This window comes from Centruroides vittatus, unplaced genomic scaffold (assembly GCF_030686945.1).
Source record: "Centruroides vittatus isolate TY-2023 unplaced genomic scaffold, ASM3068694v2 contig_2460, whole genome shotgun sequence".
Classification (NCBI taxonomy): Eukaryota; Metazoa; Arthropoda; class Arachnida; order Scorpiones; family Buthidae; genus Centruroides; species Centruroides vittatus.
The window spans coordinates 383,679-397,240 of record NW_027121555.1 but is presented as its reverse complement, the minus strand read 5'-3'; the positions used below and the strand labels follow the sequence as shown (position 1 = coordinate 397,240).

General features: G+C 32.1%; 1 protein-coding gene across 1 annotated transcript in view; it reads left to right on the top strand.

The window, feature by feature from the left end:
* Positions 1 to 13,562, top strand: part of Polr3E (RNA polymerase III subunit E) — a 38,805-nt gene that overhangs the window by 11,791 nt on the left and 13,452 nt on the right. The window contains 2 exon segments of the mRNA XM_067265779.1: positions 6,706 to 6,834; positions 11,948 to 12,063. Coding sequence (XP_067121880.1) covers positions 6,706 to 6,834; positions 11,948 to 12,063 — 245 coding nt within the window.

The following is a 13,562-nucleotide window of genomic DNA, read 5'->3' as shown; positions in this document are numbered from 1 at the left end:
CTTTAGGATTATTTAAATTTATAGGATGGCCTGGCGCGTTATCCATCGGTAACAAAACTTTAAAACTAATATTTTTTCATTGTAAATAATTTTCGACCTCCGGTACAAAACAGTTATAAAACCAATTTCAAAACATTTCGAATTTAATCCATGCTTTTTTATTGGCTTGCCAGTGAACAGGAAGCATTGATTTTTCTACGTTTTTCATTACACGTGGATTTAATGTATGATTAATTAACATTGGCTTAGTTATGTGTTCTCCAGCTGCATTAAAATACAAAACCAAAGTTATTCTGTCTTTTGATGCCTTGAAACCAAAAGCAGAAGTCTCATTTTTCGCAATATATGTCCTGCCAGGCATTTTTTCCAATACAGAGCAAATTCATCAATGTTATAGACTTGTTCCACTGTATAATTGCCTTAAAAAATTTCGGGAAATCTTTGAGCTGCTTCTGTATCGGCTGATGCACTTTCTCCAACAATTCTCATATTACACAAAGAAAATCTCTTCTTGTGAATCTGTCAAACCATCCTGTGCTGGCTTTAAATTGGGGTTTATGCAATTCATTAGATGAAATGCCCTCAGAATCTTTTAAACATTGGTAAACCTTGAGTGCCTTTTGTTTTATGGCAACACTATTTACAGGTATATTTCTCGAGTAACAGTCTTTAATCCATATCATCGAACACTTTTCCGTCTTATTCACCAACATGTCTTTTATTTGAGCAACTTTCTTCAAATCTAATAAAAATGTACTAGACAATATGGCTCATATTTTGCTTTCATTTTGTCTTATTGTTCGAACTGTTGACTCTCGTAAGTTCAATTCTTTAGCAATGGTTGCCACTTTTGCACCAGATTACAATTTATCCAAAATTCTAATTTTGTCGTCCAGAGCTATACGTTTTCTTCTCAGCATTTTATTTATTTCAGTACACATGGCTAAAATATATATTTTTCTTATAAAAATGTTATAATGTATACAATACTTTTTTTATAATTAAGTTACCTGTATTCTATTTTGAGTTCCCTTTATTAAAAGAAACTTTATTTGAAACAAATTGGTTACGTATAATACTAACAGTCTGTTTGCAATGAAATAATATTTCAAACTGAATCACATCTCATTAGCATATTGAGACAACCATTACAATTTACAGACATGCCTGAATTTGCATAAATTGGTCTGATAATGTATGTCCTGTATAATGTGGAACGTATCCCCTGCGTTGTACAGGACTCTACTGTATCTTCAAATTAAGTATTTTGTATTTTCTGTCAAGTGTACTGTACATTTTATATATATATATATATATATAAATTAATTTTAAATATAAAAGATTTATTTTGTTTACATAATAAAGCTTGATTCAGGTCAGTGACAGTGTTTTGTTGCAATGATGTCATTGACATCATTTACCTTAATGATAGTTGCATCATTTTGCTTCTGCAACTAATTTTAGAAAAAAAATTTTTCTTACTGACCACATTACATTCTACTTTTTCATAGAAAGTAGTCTGTCGTGCTTGACGGGGAAATTTCTCTGGTATATTATATTATTCAACCAATTCTGTAATACACACGAACCTCAGTTTTTGAACATAATTCATTCCTAAAAGTTGCTCTAAAACTGAAACAAATTTTCTCATAAGAAATAATGGATAATCCATTCCTGACCCTCAAAATAAAACCCCCCCCTTTTTTTTTACCTTTTTAACTGTATTTCATGCATAAAAATGCCTATAAATGCAATGTAACAGTGGCGTGCCGTCATTGGAAGCAGTGGAAGTGCTGCTTCCCTTGTATTTTCTAAAATATAAATTTTCATATTTTAACGTACTTTGAATTAATTAAAATTAATATTTTATTATAACTGCATTATGTATCTCATTACAAATTTCTATACTACATGTGAAAAAAACGATAAGATTGCTATTGTATATTCGAATATCAGCGGCGGGATGGCAGCGCTTCCAAGCAGCCAGATTATAGGCATTGGCGCATGCACTTTACAGAACACCAACCTCACACGGTTTAGCTAGTGGAAGCTACACATGTATAACGCTTCCAATGTTTCTATCCAGGAGCGGTTCTGGGCTGTTAGCCACCTGCCTGCTAGATATTCCGTCACCCTTGCCCGATTATGTAAATCATGAGTAGACTAGATTTATAACTTAACCCAACTGATAGGAGTTTACTGGCATGTTTTTATGATAGTTCTGTATAGTTGACAGGAGTTTAAAAAAATCTATTAAAATATTTGATATTTTTATTCTGCTCTCCCATCTTATATTACTTACGGATTTCAATGTTAAACCAGTGTTGTTATGATTTCGTATGTCTCATCTATAAGGGTATGTAGAAAAAAACGTTACATAAACGTAAAAAATTAACTGTTACTTTGGCAGCGTCATTTACAACCAAATTTAATGAATGAAATGCACAAAGGACAAAAAAGCTCCAGAATTTATTTTCCTTAAATTTATGATTTATATATATCCATTGTCATAAAAATTTTTCTTTCCACTTTTTCCCCAAGATTACAAATATTCAGGTACAAAGTAATTGGCTTCAACTTATTTTTACTTAAGAAGTAATTAAATAATTAAGAGATTAGGAAATTGGGGACATAAATAAAACCCTGCCGAAAGAGCCAGAATTTTACTTAAATGAAAGCTTAACCCAACCAATCTCTAGCCGAGTACAATGGGGACTGATTTCTTCGTAATATTAGATAATAAAGACAAATTTTTCTAGTTCAATGAGAGTGACTAAAAAGTTGTAAATTTTGGAAATTGTCATGGACACCAGTCCTAAAACATATTAGTTAGAAAACAAATGACGGACAATCTACTTGGTATTAAGTTTAACATATTTAGATTTTTACAGCTATGGTGAGAAACATTTAAAACTTACAACCACCCTGTCGCGTTCTTTGAGGTACGGTACATTAGTGATGCGACAAGAGGCATTTGACATTGACCGGTATCGGCACCCTCGGGATTTGGCATGCAGACACTGCACACCCATCTGGACCGTCTCTGATTCCATCCATTAGCCACTCGTATCGAGCTATTTGACTAAATGGATTGTTTTAAAATTTAAAAAGTAAAGAATATTTTGTTATTTTTACGTACGTTTCTTTACAAAGCTACATTTAATTATAATTTTCTGTAAAAGTATATTAATGCAATTGAACAATATATTGTACCAGAATGTATATCCACGGCACATTTTATTTCACCGAGTAAGTTTTTATAATTTATTTTTAATTTTAGTCCTTATATTGTGGCTAGCGATTCAGAATGTAATTGTGATATTAAAAATACATTTAGAGAAGTCTACAGTTTTTACTGGCTTATCGAACAAATGAATACGAATGGACCCTAGACTATCACTGACGTGCAGTTAACTGATTGCCCCCGGAAGTCGGCTTCTTACAGAAACACAGCTTCCCTGTCATCAAATGTCACGGCACGGCACGCCACTACAATGTGATATTATATTAATAAATATTAAATAATAATATTACCATATATAATATATTTTAATAAATTTTTGTTATTTAATTTGATTTAAGCACCTTTTAACACGAATTCTTCAATGCCATTTATATTATGTGGATGTCAATTAACATATTATTTTTTTATACTTTTGTCCACTTTCAATGATCTTGTGAACTAGCTCTGAGGTCTCTCTTCCCTCAGTATAACAAGTTGTAGTTCACAAGAATAATATAAGTAATTAAGGACAAGAAGCATGTATCAATACATCAGTTAACAATTTTTATTAATTGATTAGCAGATAAGGGGCCATCCATAAATTACATAAGGTATTTTGGGGTGGGCGGGGATCAAGGATTCCTTACAATTTCTTACTCGGGTAGGGGGGTAATAGATCTCATCTTACATGATATTCTTATTTTTATTTTTTGATCTCGTTGAGTGGTGGAGTTTTGAATTTTTCGATTTCTATTAAGAACGCTTGTTATACCAATGCCATCTTGTGTGACGTAATAGAATAATAACGCTATCAGACTCACACTCTATACATTTTTTATCATGGGAGAATGGCAGTGTGGTGGTTTCTCTCTCTTGTTTTGTTTTGTATGACGTTTCTGTTTACACGTGTAGTAGCTAGTCGATCTGTCAAAGTTTTTTGCGTCCTTTCGTGAAAATTAAAATTAATATAAAAATGAACATTATAACGTTGATTAATGATGATAATAATGAAAAGATTGTTAATAATTAAAAAATAAAGTTCTTAAAATAAATTGTTCATTCGAATTCATTAAATTTTTAAATTTGTTCAGTCTTTATAAATAATAATACAGTACATATTAATTAACTAATTAATAATAATATATTTTAAACCTAAGATTTTTAGGGTTTCATAAAAAAAATTTTTTTGTTAAAATTTTTTTTTTTAAATCATGCCTAAATATTACGTAAGATAGGGAAGTGGAGGGGGATCAAAGAAAATATTACGGTTTCTTACACGGGGTGGGTGGGGGTCTAAATTGGCTGAAATCACCGTTACGTAATTTATGGACGGCCCCTAAGCCCGGCATTGCTTGGGCTTATCTGCTAGTTTGCCGGAAATGATGTCACGACTGCTGTCGTGACATCATTTCCGGCAAACTTTACCATTTTGCAAATCACTTCAGAGTTCAGAACTGTTGAGCTTTTTTGCTAGTGTAAAAATTTCTCCACCAATCATATTCCTGCTAGTTGTCACACAGTTCTTGTTTTCAAGATGACTACAGAAACTTTCTCATGCAATAGAGTAGATGTAATTCACAGTTTTTTAATATTCTTCTCACCCAGCATTTTCCTTCTTGCATATCTTTTTTTCTCAATAAATAAACAAACGTGGTTAACAACAAAATATCTGAAACAGCCATTTTGTTTTTCGAGATGACATTTTCTCTTGCTTGCAAATGATTGGCTGCTTAAAATTTGCAATCGCTTTTTGTTTTTAGTTGTGTGGATCAATTTTGCTAAGTGAATAAAATTCACTTTCACTTTTCTCATTTTCTTTTGCTATTCGCTCAGTGTGAACTAACCTTAACTAATACAGGAGTCACAGTTTGGCCACTACAGGTAAAACTATTTTAAAATAGATTTTTAAAATTTTGATAATGATAGTACAAGTGTGTTGGTGCCCAAAGAATTAAGGCAGCTACGAGGTGTCATTCTGTAGGCTGGGGTTTGAATCTTGAGCTGCATTTTAAGAAATTTTTATAGCTATTCAATTCAGATTTGTCAGGATCTGTTTCTTATTTGTCCCATTGTAGATTAGGTCTCTGATAGATGTAAATAAAGGTTCTCAGTGCCCACAAGGCAGTAAGAGTTTCCAAAAAAAGTACAAACATTACCAGTATTATTAAAGTTATTAGTCCTGTTAATAGTTGACAGCCAATGACCAAGCATTAACGGTGGCAGCCTACAGTCCTAAGATCAAATTCGGATGGATCAAAAAAAAAAAAAAGAAAACTGGAATTTTTTGGAATAGTCCATCCAGATATGCATTCGCCATCCCTCCCCACCTGGCCACCTCAGTGTGGATCTAGTTGAACCCATAATGGGATGGGCTTGCTAAAAAGAGGCCCTCTTAGTGCCAGTTAAACACAGTTGACTTCATTTAACGTGAACATCGATAAAGCAAATAATTCTGTTAAGTGAATTTTGCAGTTGCCCTAGTAAAATGTCATTGTCACAACATTACTTTTCATGCAATAAAGCATACAAAAATTTTACTAGATTTGTTAGATTTTACTAGATACTTTGTTAAACCAAATTGTAAATAACCTTCACAACCTCAAAGAAATGACTCTATTTCTGATAATGGTTGTTTTTTACACTTTCTGATGTGAACAATAAAAAGTGGTACTGTAATAAATATTCTATTTTGAGTAGAATAAATTTTCTTGTAGTAAGCAAAGATGGGTTTGATCATCGATTGTAGAGCAAGTTAAACATCTGGTTTAAGTTGACCACTCTACTGTACTGAGAAAATAGGAGTTAAAGTTTAAGGATGCCCTCTCTTTTAAATGGTTGCTCTCCCATGCAAACACATGCTAGTTTGCATATTGGGGAGTGCATACAGTAATTTCAGGTTTGGCTACTTTGCACCAAATTTGACTCCTTTTTTTACTCTAGGCACCAAAAAAAAAAAAACATTATTTACTTTTTGTGGCCTCTTACAGATACTTTGAAAGCAATAAGAAGAATGTCTGTGGTGCAATGTACCAGGCTTTCCATGCCCTGGAAACAGGCTTCTCAGCCTTTGTAATTAATGCAACCGTCCTTTGTGGTGGCCTTAAAAATTTCTAGAACTGTCATAATCCTAACGTGTTCGGTTCGTGTGGCGCCAAACACATTGAGACATTGTATGATCACTATCCAGTTCTAAATCTGAAGAATTTTTTGTGGTTTCTATTTTTTATATCGTGAAATTCTATTTACTAGCCCACCATTTATTTAAATAGGATACTTTAAAATACATTTTAGGCTTTCAAAATATTTTTTCTTTTCTAAACCTTAGGTAAAAGCTTAAATAATTACAGAAGCCCAATAAAAAAGTGTTTCATTGTAAACAGTTTAATAAATAGTTTGATATACTTTGCTTTTTTTATTATTAGAAAAATAATTTTTTTAAAAATGAAAATTTATGTCATTTGTATTTATTTATTCTTTATTAGATAGATGTTTATCTGTCAAAATCATTGGCAGATAATTTGTATCTTTTCCAATATCCTGTTAGACCCAGTAACATGACTTACAATGATGTTGAAGACATACAAGCTAGAGTGAAACCTAAGCAACAAAAAGTAAGTTTTGAAACAAATGCTATTAGATATTGATATTTAAAGTGCATTCATGGCTGAAGTTTTATAATGGGTTTATATTTATAAAATCACTTTATATATCATATTTCCTCAATTAAATGCAGAAATCAAATAAATCCTAAGGAATAAACATGCTATAAACAGTTAACTATATAGGGCATGGTTTTTAACAATGGTGCCACGACACCTTGGTTGAAAATCACCAGACCATTGTGATGACTGGGGTGCTACAATGACGCTCGGAATTCTTATATCTTGATCTTCGGGTTCTGCATAACCTGAAGATGGAGGCATAAGAATTCCAAAAACATTTGTTCTAGTGCTCATATTAAATGTTACCGCTGGAGTTTGGGTGTTTTGACTAAGTTGTTGTATATTTACATGTAATTAACATTATAAATTATTATATGATTGTACCATTTTGTTGAAAATACTGCATACAGTTTAAACTAATTAATATGTACTATAGATATATGTACAAAGTATATAAAGAAGTAGGGGATGCAACAGGAAAAAATTATCGAGTTGGTGCTGCCACTATTAGAAAAAGATTGAAAAGCACTGGTATAGGGTAATGTAGTTTAGAGTGATAGGTAAGGAGTTTAACTGAAATTTTTCCTCTTCAAATTGTCTAGAATCATACAGCACTTTCTACTCAGAGATTTACAGAAATGTTTTTTGAAATAAATATTGTTAAATATTGTATAAATTGTATAAATATTGTTGAATGTCAAGTTAATAAATCGAGAGCTTATCGGTCGAATGGTAATTAGGAAAACTTGAATTGCGAGTTTGAACCAGTAGTCGATATTTCGATTCCAATAACGACATTGAAGCAGACACGAACGACAATGCAATAACCAAATTGGAAGATGCTGAATCAAGTTGACAATTAAAACAGTAATTATTTTAAATATTGTAGCTCTAACCTATAAATACAGTCAATAAATGATTTTGATAGCATGGAAAATATATGAATAAAGTACTTCTTTCAGTTGTTACATGCTCGTCTCCTGTTGTAAGGTAATAAATCCCAGCTCCTCAGATAAATCCTGGAATATATGTACATTTTAAAAATAAATCTCTGGGGTTTATTTTTGAAATTATTATTAATTGAGGAAATATGGTAAATAAGTTACTTTCATCTTGATAATTCAGGTGTCTTTTTTTTTTATAAAAAGACGAAAGAATGAAAACAAAACACCTTGGTATTTCCAGCAAACAAGTAAAATTTAATAAAATAAAAACGTTTTCGACTATTTTTAATAGTCCTCTTCAGTTAGACTCTTTAAATTGAAAATGGAACATAAAATAGAATGCTTCTTTAAATAGAAGAATTAGAACAAAAATAGAATGCCAGCAATAACATCATTTAAATTTAAAATAATAAAATAAAAATAACATGAAATAAAAGTAACATAAAAATAGTACAAATTAAACAGTAAAATAAAACAAAGTATTAATATAATTAATTGTTGTAGTAAAAAGATTTCCATGCACTAGAAAGACTATCAGCATCTCTATGGTTGATGCAACCTTTGGTATTATGGGCCTTGTAAATCTCTAGTTTTTCAATGTATTTAATAAGATGTTTGTTAGTGGCAGTCTTAATTATGGAAGCTTTATCCCAATAAATATTGACATCTTGTTCTTTTGCAAAGGCTGCCAGTACAGTACTGTCCAAGTGTTTAGTAATTGAATATTTATGCTCCTGCAACCTTTGTTTTAAAGACCTCATGGTAGCACCAACATAAACTAACTCTGAATTAAAACGGCAGTCAGTTAATGGGATTGAATATACTCCTGATGTGTTTTTTCGATTTAGTTTCAACTTATCGTTCCGTAGAATTTTGTAAATCGTAGGATTACGTCGATAGATCGTTTTATCCAGCTGCGACTTCAAGATCACCTGTATGCTATTAATAACTCTGTTCAACTGGTGGATAAGCTCAGAAATATTAGCCTAAAAGACAATGAATTTATGATCGTAATGGATTTTAAATCATTATTTCCATCTATAAAATTACCACCTTGTTTTTGCGAGATAAGAGATTTCCTTTTTACGAATGTTAATAATGCTACAAAATTTCATGAACACATATTAGAACTTGCACACCTAATTTGTTCTACTTCGTTTTTTGCATTTGAAGGCAACACATATTTACAACATCGAGGAGTTCCAATGGGGAGCCCAATATCCCCAGTATTATGTGAACTAGTATTACGACGTTTAGAAAATAAAGTACTGCCCATCTTCAACAACGACATAATTTTATATGCAAGATATGTGGATGATGTGTTCATCATTTGGAGGAATATTAATAACGCTAGCGAGTTCCTTAACAAAATGAATAACAACCCATATGGTTTGACGCTATCATTGGAACAAAAAAGTGACCTGAATGTAAACTTCCTGGATCTATCCATCACTTGTAAATTTGGTGAAATATGGACGAACATTTATCGAAAGCCTAGCTATCTTCCTATTATTATTCCAAAGAATTCATTCGATCCCAGCAACTTTAAACACGCAGCCTTTAGATCTTGGATAAAACGGGCCTATACCCACTGTACAAGTATTTATGACACATAGAGAGAGCTAAATTACATACGCACAATAGCTGTACAACATGGATATCATTTACGTGAGATTAACGCTCTTATTGATAAATTTTGTAATCCAACAAATAAACATCCTACTACCACCAACCAAGACCGAAAGGTAGTTTTCAACTATATTCCTTTCCTACATTCCATCTTTAAGAAAATAGCTCGCAAGAACAATGTTAAAATGATCTATCGACGTAATCCTACGATTTACAGAATTCTACGGAACGATAAGTTGAAACTAAATCGAAACAACACATCAGGAGTATATTCAATCCCATTAACTGACTGCCGTTTTAATTCAGAGTTAGTTTATGTTGGTGCTACCATGAGGTCTTTAAAACAAAGGTTGCAGGAGCATAAATATTCAATTACTAAACACTTGGACAGTACTGTACTGGCAGCCTTTGCAAAAGAACAAGATGTCAATATTTATTGGGATAAAGCTTCCATAATTAAGACTGCCACTAACAAACATCTTATTAAATACATTGAAAAACTAGAGATTTACAAGGCCCATAATACCAAAGGTTGCATCAACCATAGAGATGCTGATAGTCTTTCTAGTGCATGGAAATCTTTTTACTACAACAATTAATTATATTAATACTTTGTTTTATTCTATTGTTTAATTTGTACTATTTTTATGTTACTTTTATTTCATGTTATTTTTATTTTATTATTTTAAATTTAAATGATGTTATTGCTGGCATTCTATTTTATGTTCCATTTTCAATTTAAAGAGTCTAACTGAAGAAGACTATTAAAAATAGTCGAAAACGTTTTTATTTTATTAAATTTTACTTGTTTGCTGGAAATACCAAGGTGTTTTGTTTTCATTCTTTATATTCCAGTAAGTGTTTTATTTTATTAAAAGACGAAAGATTGGATGATAAGAAATGTTCACTTCAACCAAAACTACAGAAAATTAAAGTTTATTGAACACAAAAATTCTGAAACTTGTGAATGTGTTTTGTTATAATCCATTCTTTATTTCGTTTTTCATATTTGTGATTTACAAATACGTTCTGTTCATTCGTAATTTAAATTATCTTCCGTTTCAAATAAGCTCGATCGATCGAGTGAAACACTTGTTAAGTTTTTAAATTTTATAACTGATTAAGCGTGAAGTTTACTCCTTTCCAACATAGCACACAGGAACTTTTCAAGCAAATTATGATAAATAAATTAGATCACAGAATATGCATTTTGGATGTTACACCCCTCATCGGTTCTCATTTACAAATATCAGTTTGAAAAAAAGGCAAATTTAGGCTTAAAATTAAAAATATAATGGAACAAGAAGAAGAAACAATTTTTAATTTTAGTTTTTGTTAAACTTTTGTTTTCTACAACATCAACTTAAATGAGCATCTCTTATCATCCAGTGGTGCATGGCTGTCTACCATTTGTACAAGACAAAAAAAGATCATTAAATTAAACTATAATCAGTAGGGTAAGGTGTAATTTTTTAATTATTTATACAAACAGATAAAAAGAAAAAATAAATATAAGTTATATATTATAAACTTGAAGAAAATTTTTGAAAAATCAGTTAAAAATTAAATACTTAACATGAATTTATAATCCAGAAGAAGCTTGGAGTTTCAGGGTTGCTAGACATTGCAGGGATTGACAAGAACATTGTCTAGTTTATATTCAAACTCTGGCTGTCTAACTCGCCGGAATGTGACATTGGCATCAAATGTTGAAGTTGAATGTTGCTAAACGAAGTGTGCATGTGTAATTCAATGTCTAGCGGAGTAGAGGACGGCAAACATATTGACATTCTTTGAGCTCTGCTGTCATAACGCCACACTGCTATTGGCCTATAAACTGACCCTTGAGTGTAATTTAAAAAAAAAAAATATATTACATGAATAGTTGAAGCTAATCAGTAAAACACTAAACAACTTGTACAGTTCAAGCTTTTCAAGAATGGAAAATTTTAGGACATGTTCTTACTTTCGTCTACATCCTTGTTATGCAAATTATTTTATTAGAGGAATAAAGTAAAACTTATTTGACACTTAAATAAAAGTTAAAAATTGAAAAAGAATTTAATATCATAATGAAATACAGTAGAGAGTCGTAATCCGAATCAATTGGGGACTGGGGTTGTTCGGATAACCGATTATGTACGAAAAAATATATTAACTTGTCCGATGTTCAAATTTTTCTCCGTTGCGTGTCGCTTCGTGTTGAATTTTTGTCGATTTTAAGCCTAACGAAAATTTTTATAATAATAATCGAGGCTATTGTATTGTTAAAAATTATTTCTTTATTTTGTACAAACAAAATAAATATATTGAAGAATATAAAAACATGAAAATTATACTTTAGAAGTAAATCTAGTATCAAAAACGTTTGATTCAGCACGACACAGTCTGACTGAAAATCGTTTGGATTACTGGGGTTCGGATTAACGACTCTCTACTGTAGACCTTTTTTAATGTAATGTCTTTATTTATTTTAATGTTTTTTTTAGGTAGAACTAGAATTACCTTTGAATGTACAGAGTTCAAATTATGATAAAAGTAAAGGTGAACAAATTGCCCTCAATGTCGATGGACGCCACGGAGGAGATAACAGTTATTTTAGCAGGTTTGTTACTATGCATCTTCAATTTGCATTCATTTTATAAACAGTTGCTCTCAATCTTCAACAAGATATTGGAATGATGTGATTTTTTTAACTGGATTTATGAACTGTCTATTTGAATTTCAGATTTAAAATGCAGTTCAAAAGGTCATTTTAACATTTTTAATTTATTATTGGGACATTGTGTGACTTTGTCTTATTATGATAGAATTGAAGCGGAGCTAGAAAGAAAGAAGTGATGCTTGCTGTTGTTAAGCATGGAAATGGTAATCCTTGTACCTGCCTGCTGCAGACAGGCGAACTTTGTAGTTGTCACCACAAAAGAGGCTATCTTGTACATATATATGTGATTATGATATTTGAAGGGGTAAATTTAAATATGGCAAATTTTGGATAAGCCTTTCATTAGTCTGTTACAAATATAAAAAATTATAAAATCACTTTTTATTAATGTAATACATATATTTCATAATATAATTTTTCATACTCGTGTGACAGTTTTCTATGAATTTATTACAGTGTTTCCCTGAAAATAAGACAGTGTCTTATATTTATTTTTGCTCCCAAAGATGCGCTAGGTCTTATTTTCAGGGGATGACTTATTTTTCGTATGGTATGGCGGCTTCTGGCCACCAGGGGGAGCTCACCACAGCACACTCATACAGCACATCAGGAATAGCATACTATATGGCGGCAAGTGACGGGCCTCTCGATTCCTTGCCTGAACATTTATAAGTGACGACTGTGGAAGGGAACATCGGGGTTGGCAGTAGGTGACAGTCTTCATGTCCTTCATGCAGCTGCTCTGCAACGGATGGTGAAGGTAGGGGACAACGCTGGCGGGCTAAAAAAAATCACAGCTGCATGCTCTGGTGTTTGTTCGGTGGGCATGCTTCCAAACGAAAACTTTGCTAGGTCTTACTTTCAGGGGAGGCCTTATATTTAGCAATTCAGCAAAACCTCTGCTAGGTCTTATTTTCGGAGAAACATTGTAGTCCGAGGTGAGATCCTTGCACTGGCCAGGTACAGAGGAACGATCCTTGCACTTGCCGACACATAGAGGTGATCCAAGAACAAAGTAATTCTCTTTAATCTTCTGAAACCGTGTTTTCTTAATTTCTTTGATTCACAAACACAAGTCGTGTTACTTTTTCAACACTTGGCAGCATTCCATGTTTATTTAGTTGATGTGAGTTACAAGTACGATAACACATTTCGGGTACTGCCCCTCCTCAGTCAATGTGAGAACTTTTCTTGCTAACTTTGCTTTCCTCGGTGACCTTTGCTTGATGAAATTTGCCGTTTCAATTATAATAATCCGTTTTTAATCTTCTGAAACCATCATCAAGCAAATCTCCTGTATCTTCATCAAGCAAAGATCACCAAGGAAAGTTCTCGCATCAACTGAGGAGGGGCAGTGCCTGAAATGTGTTATTGTACTTGTAACTCGTATCAACTACGTAAATATGGAATGTTGCCAAGTGTTGAAAAAGTAACACAAC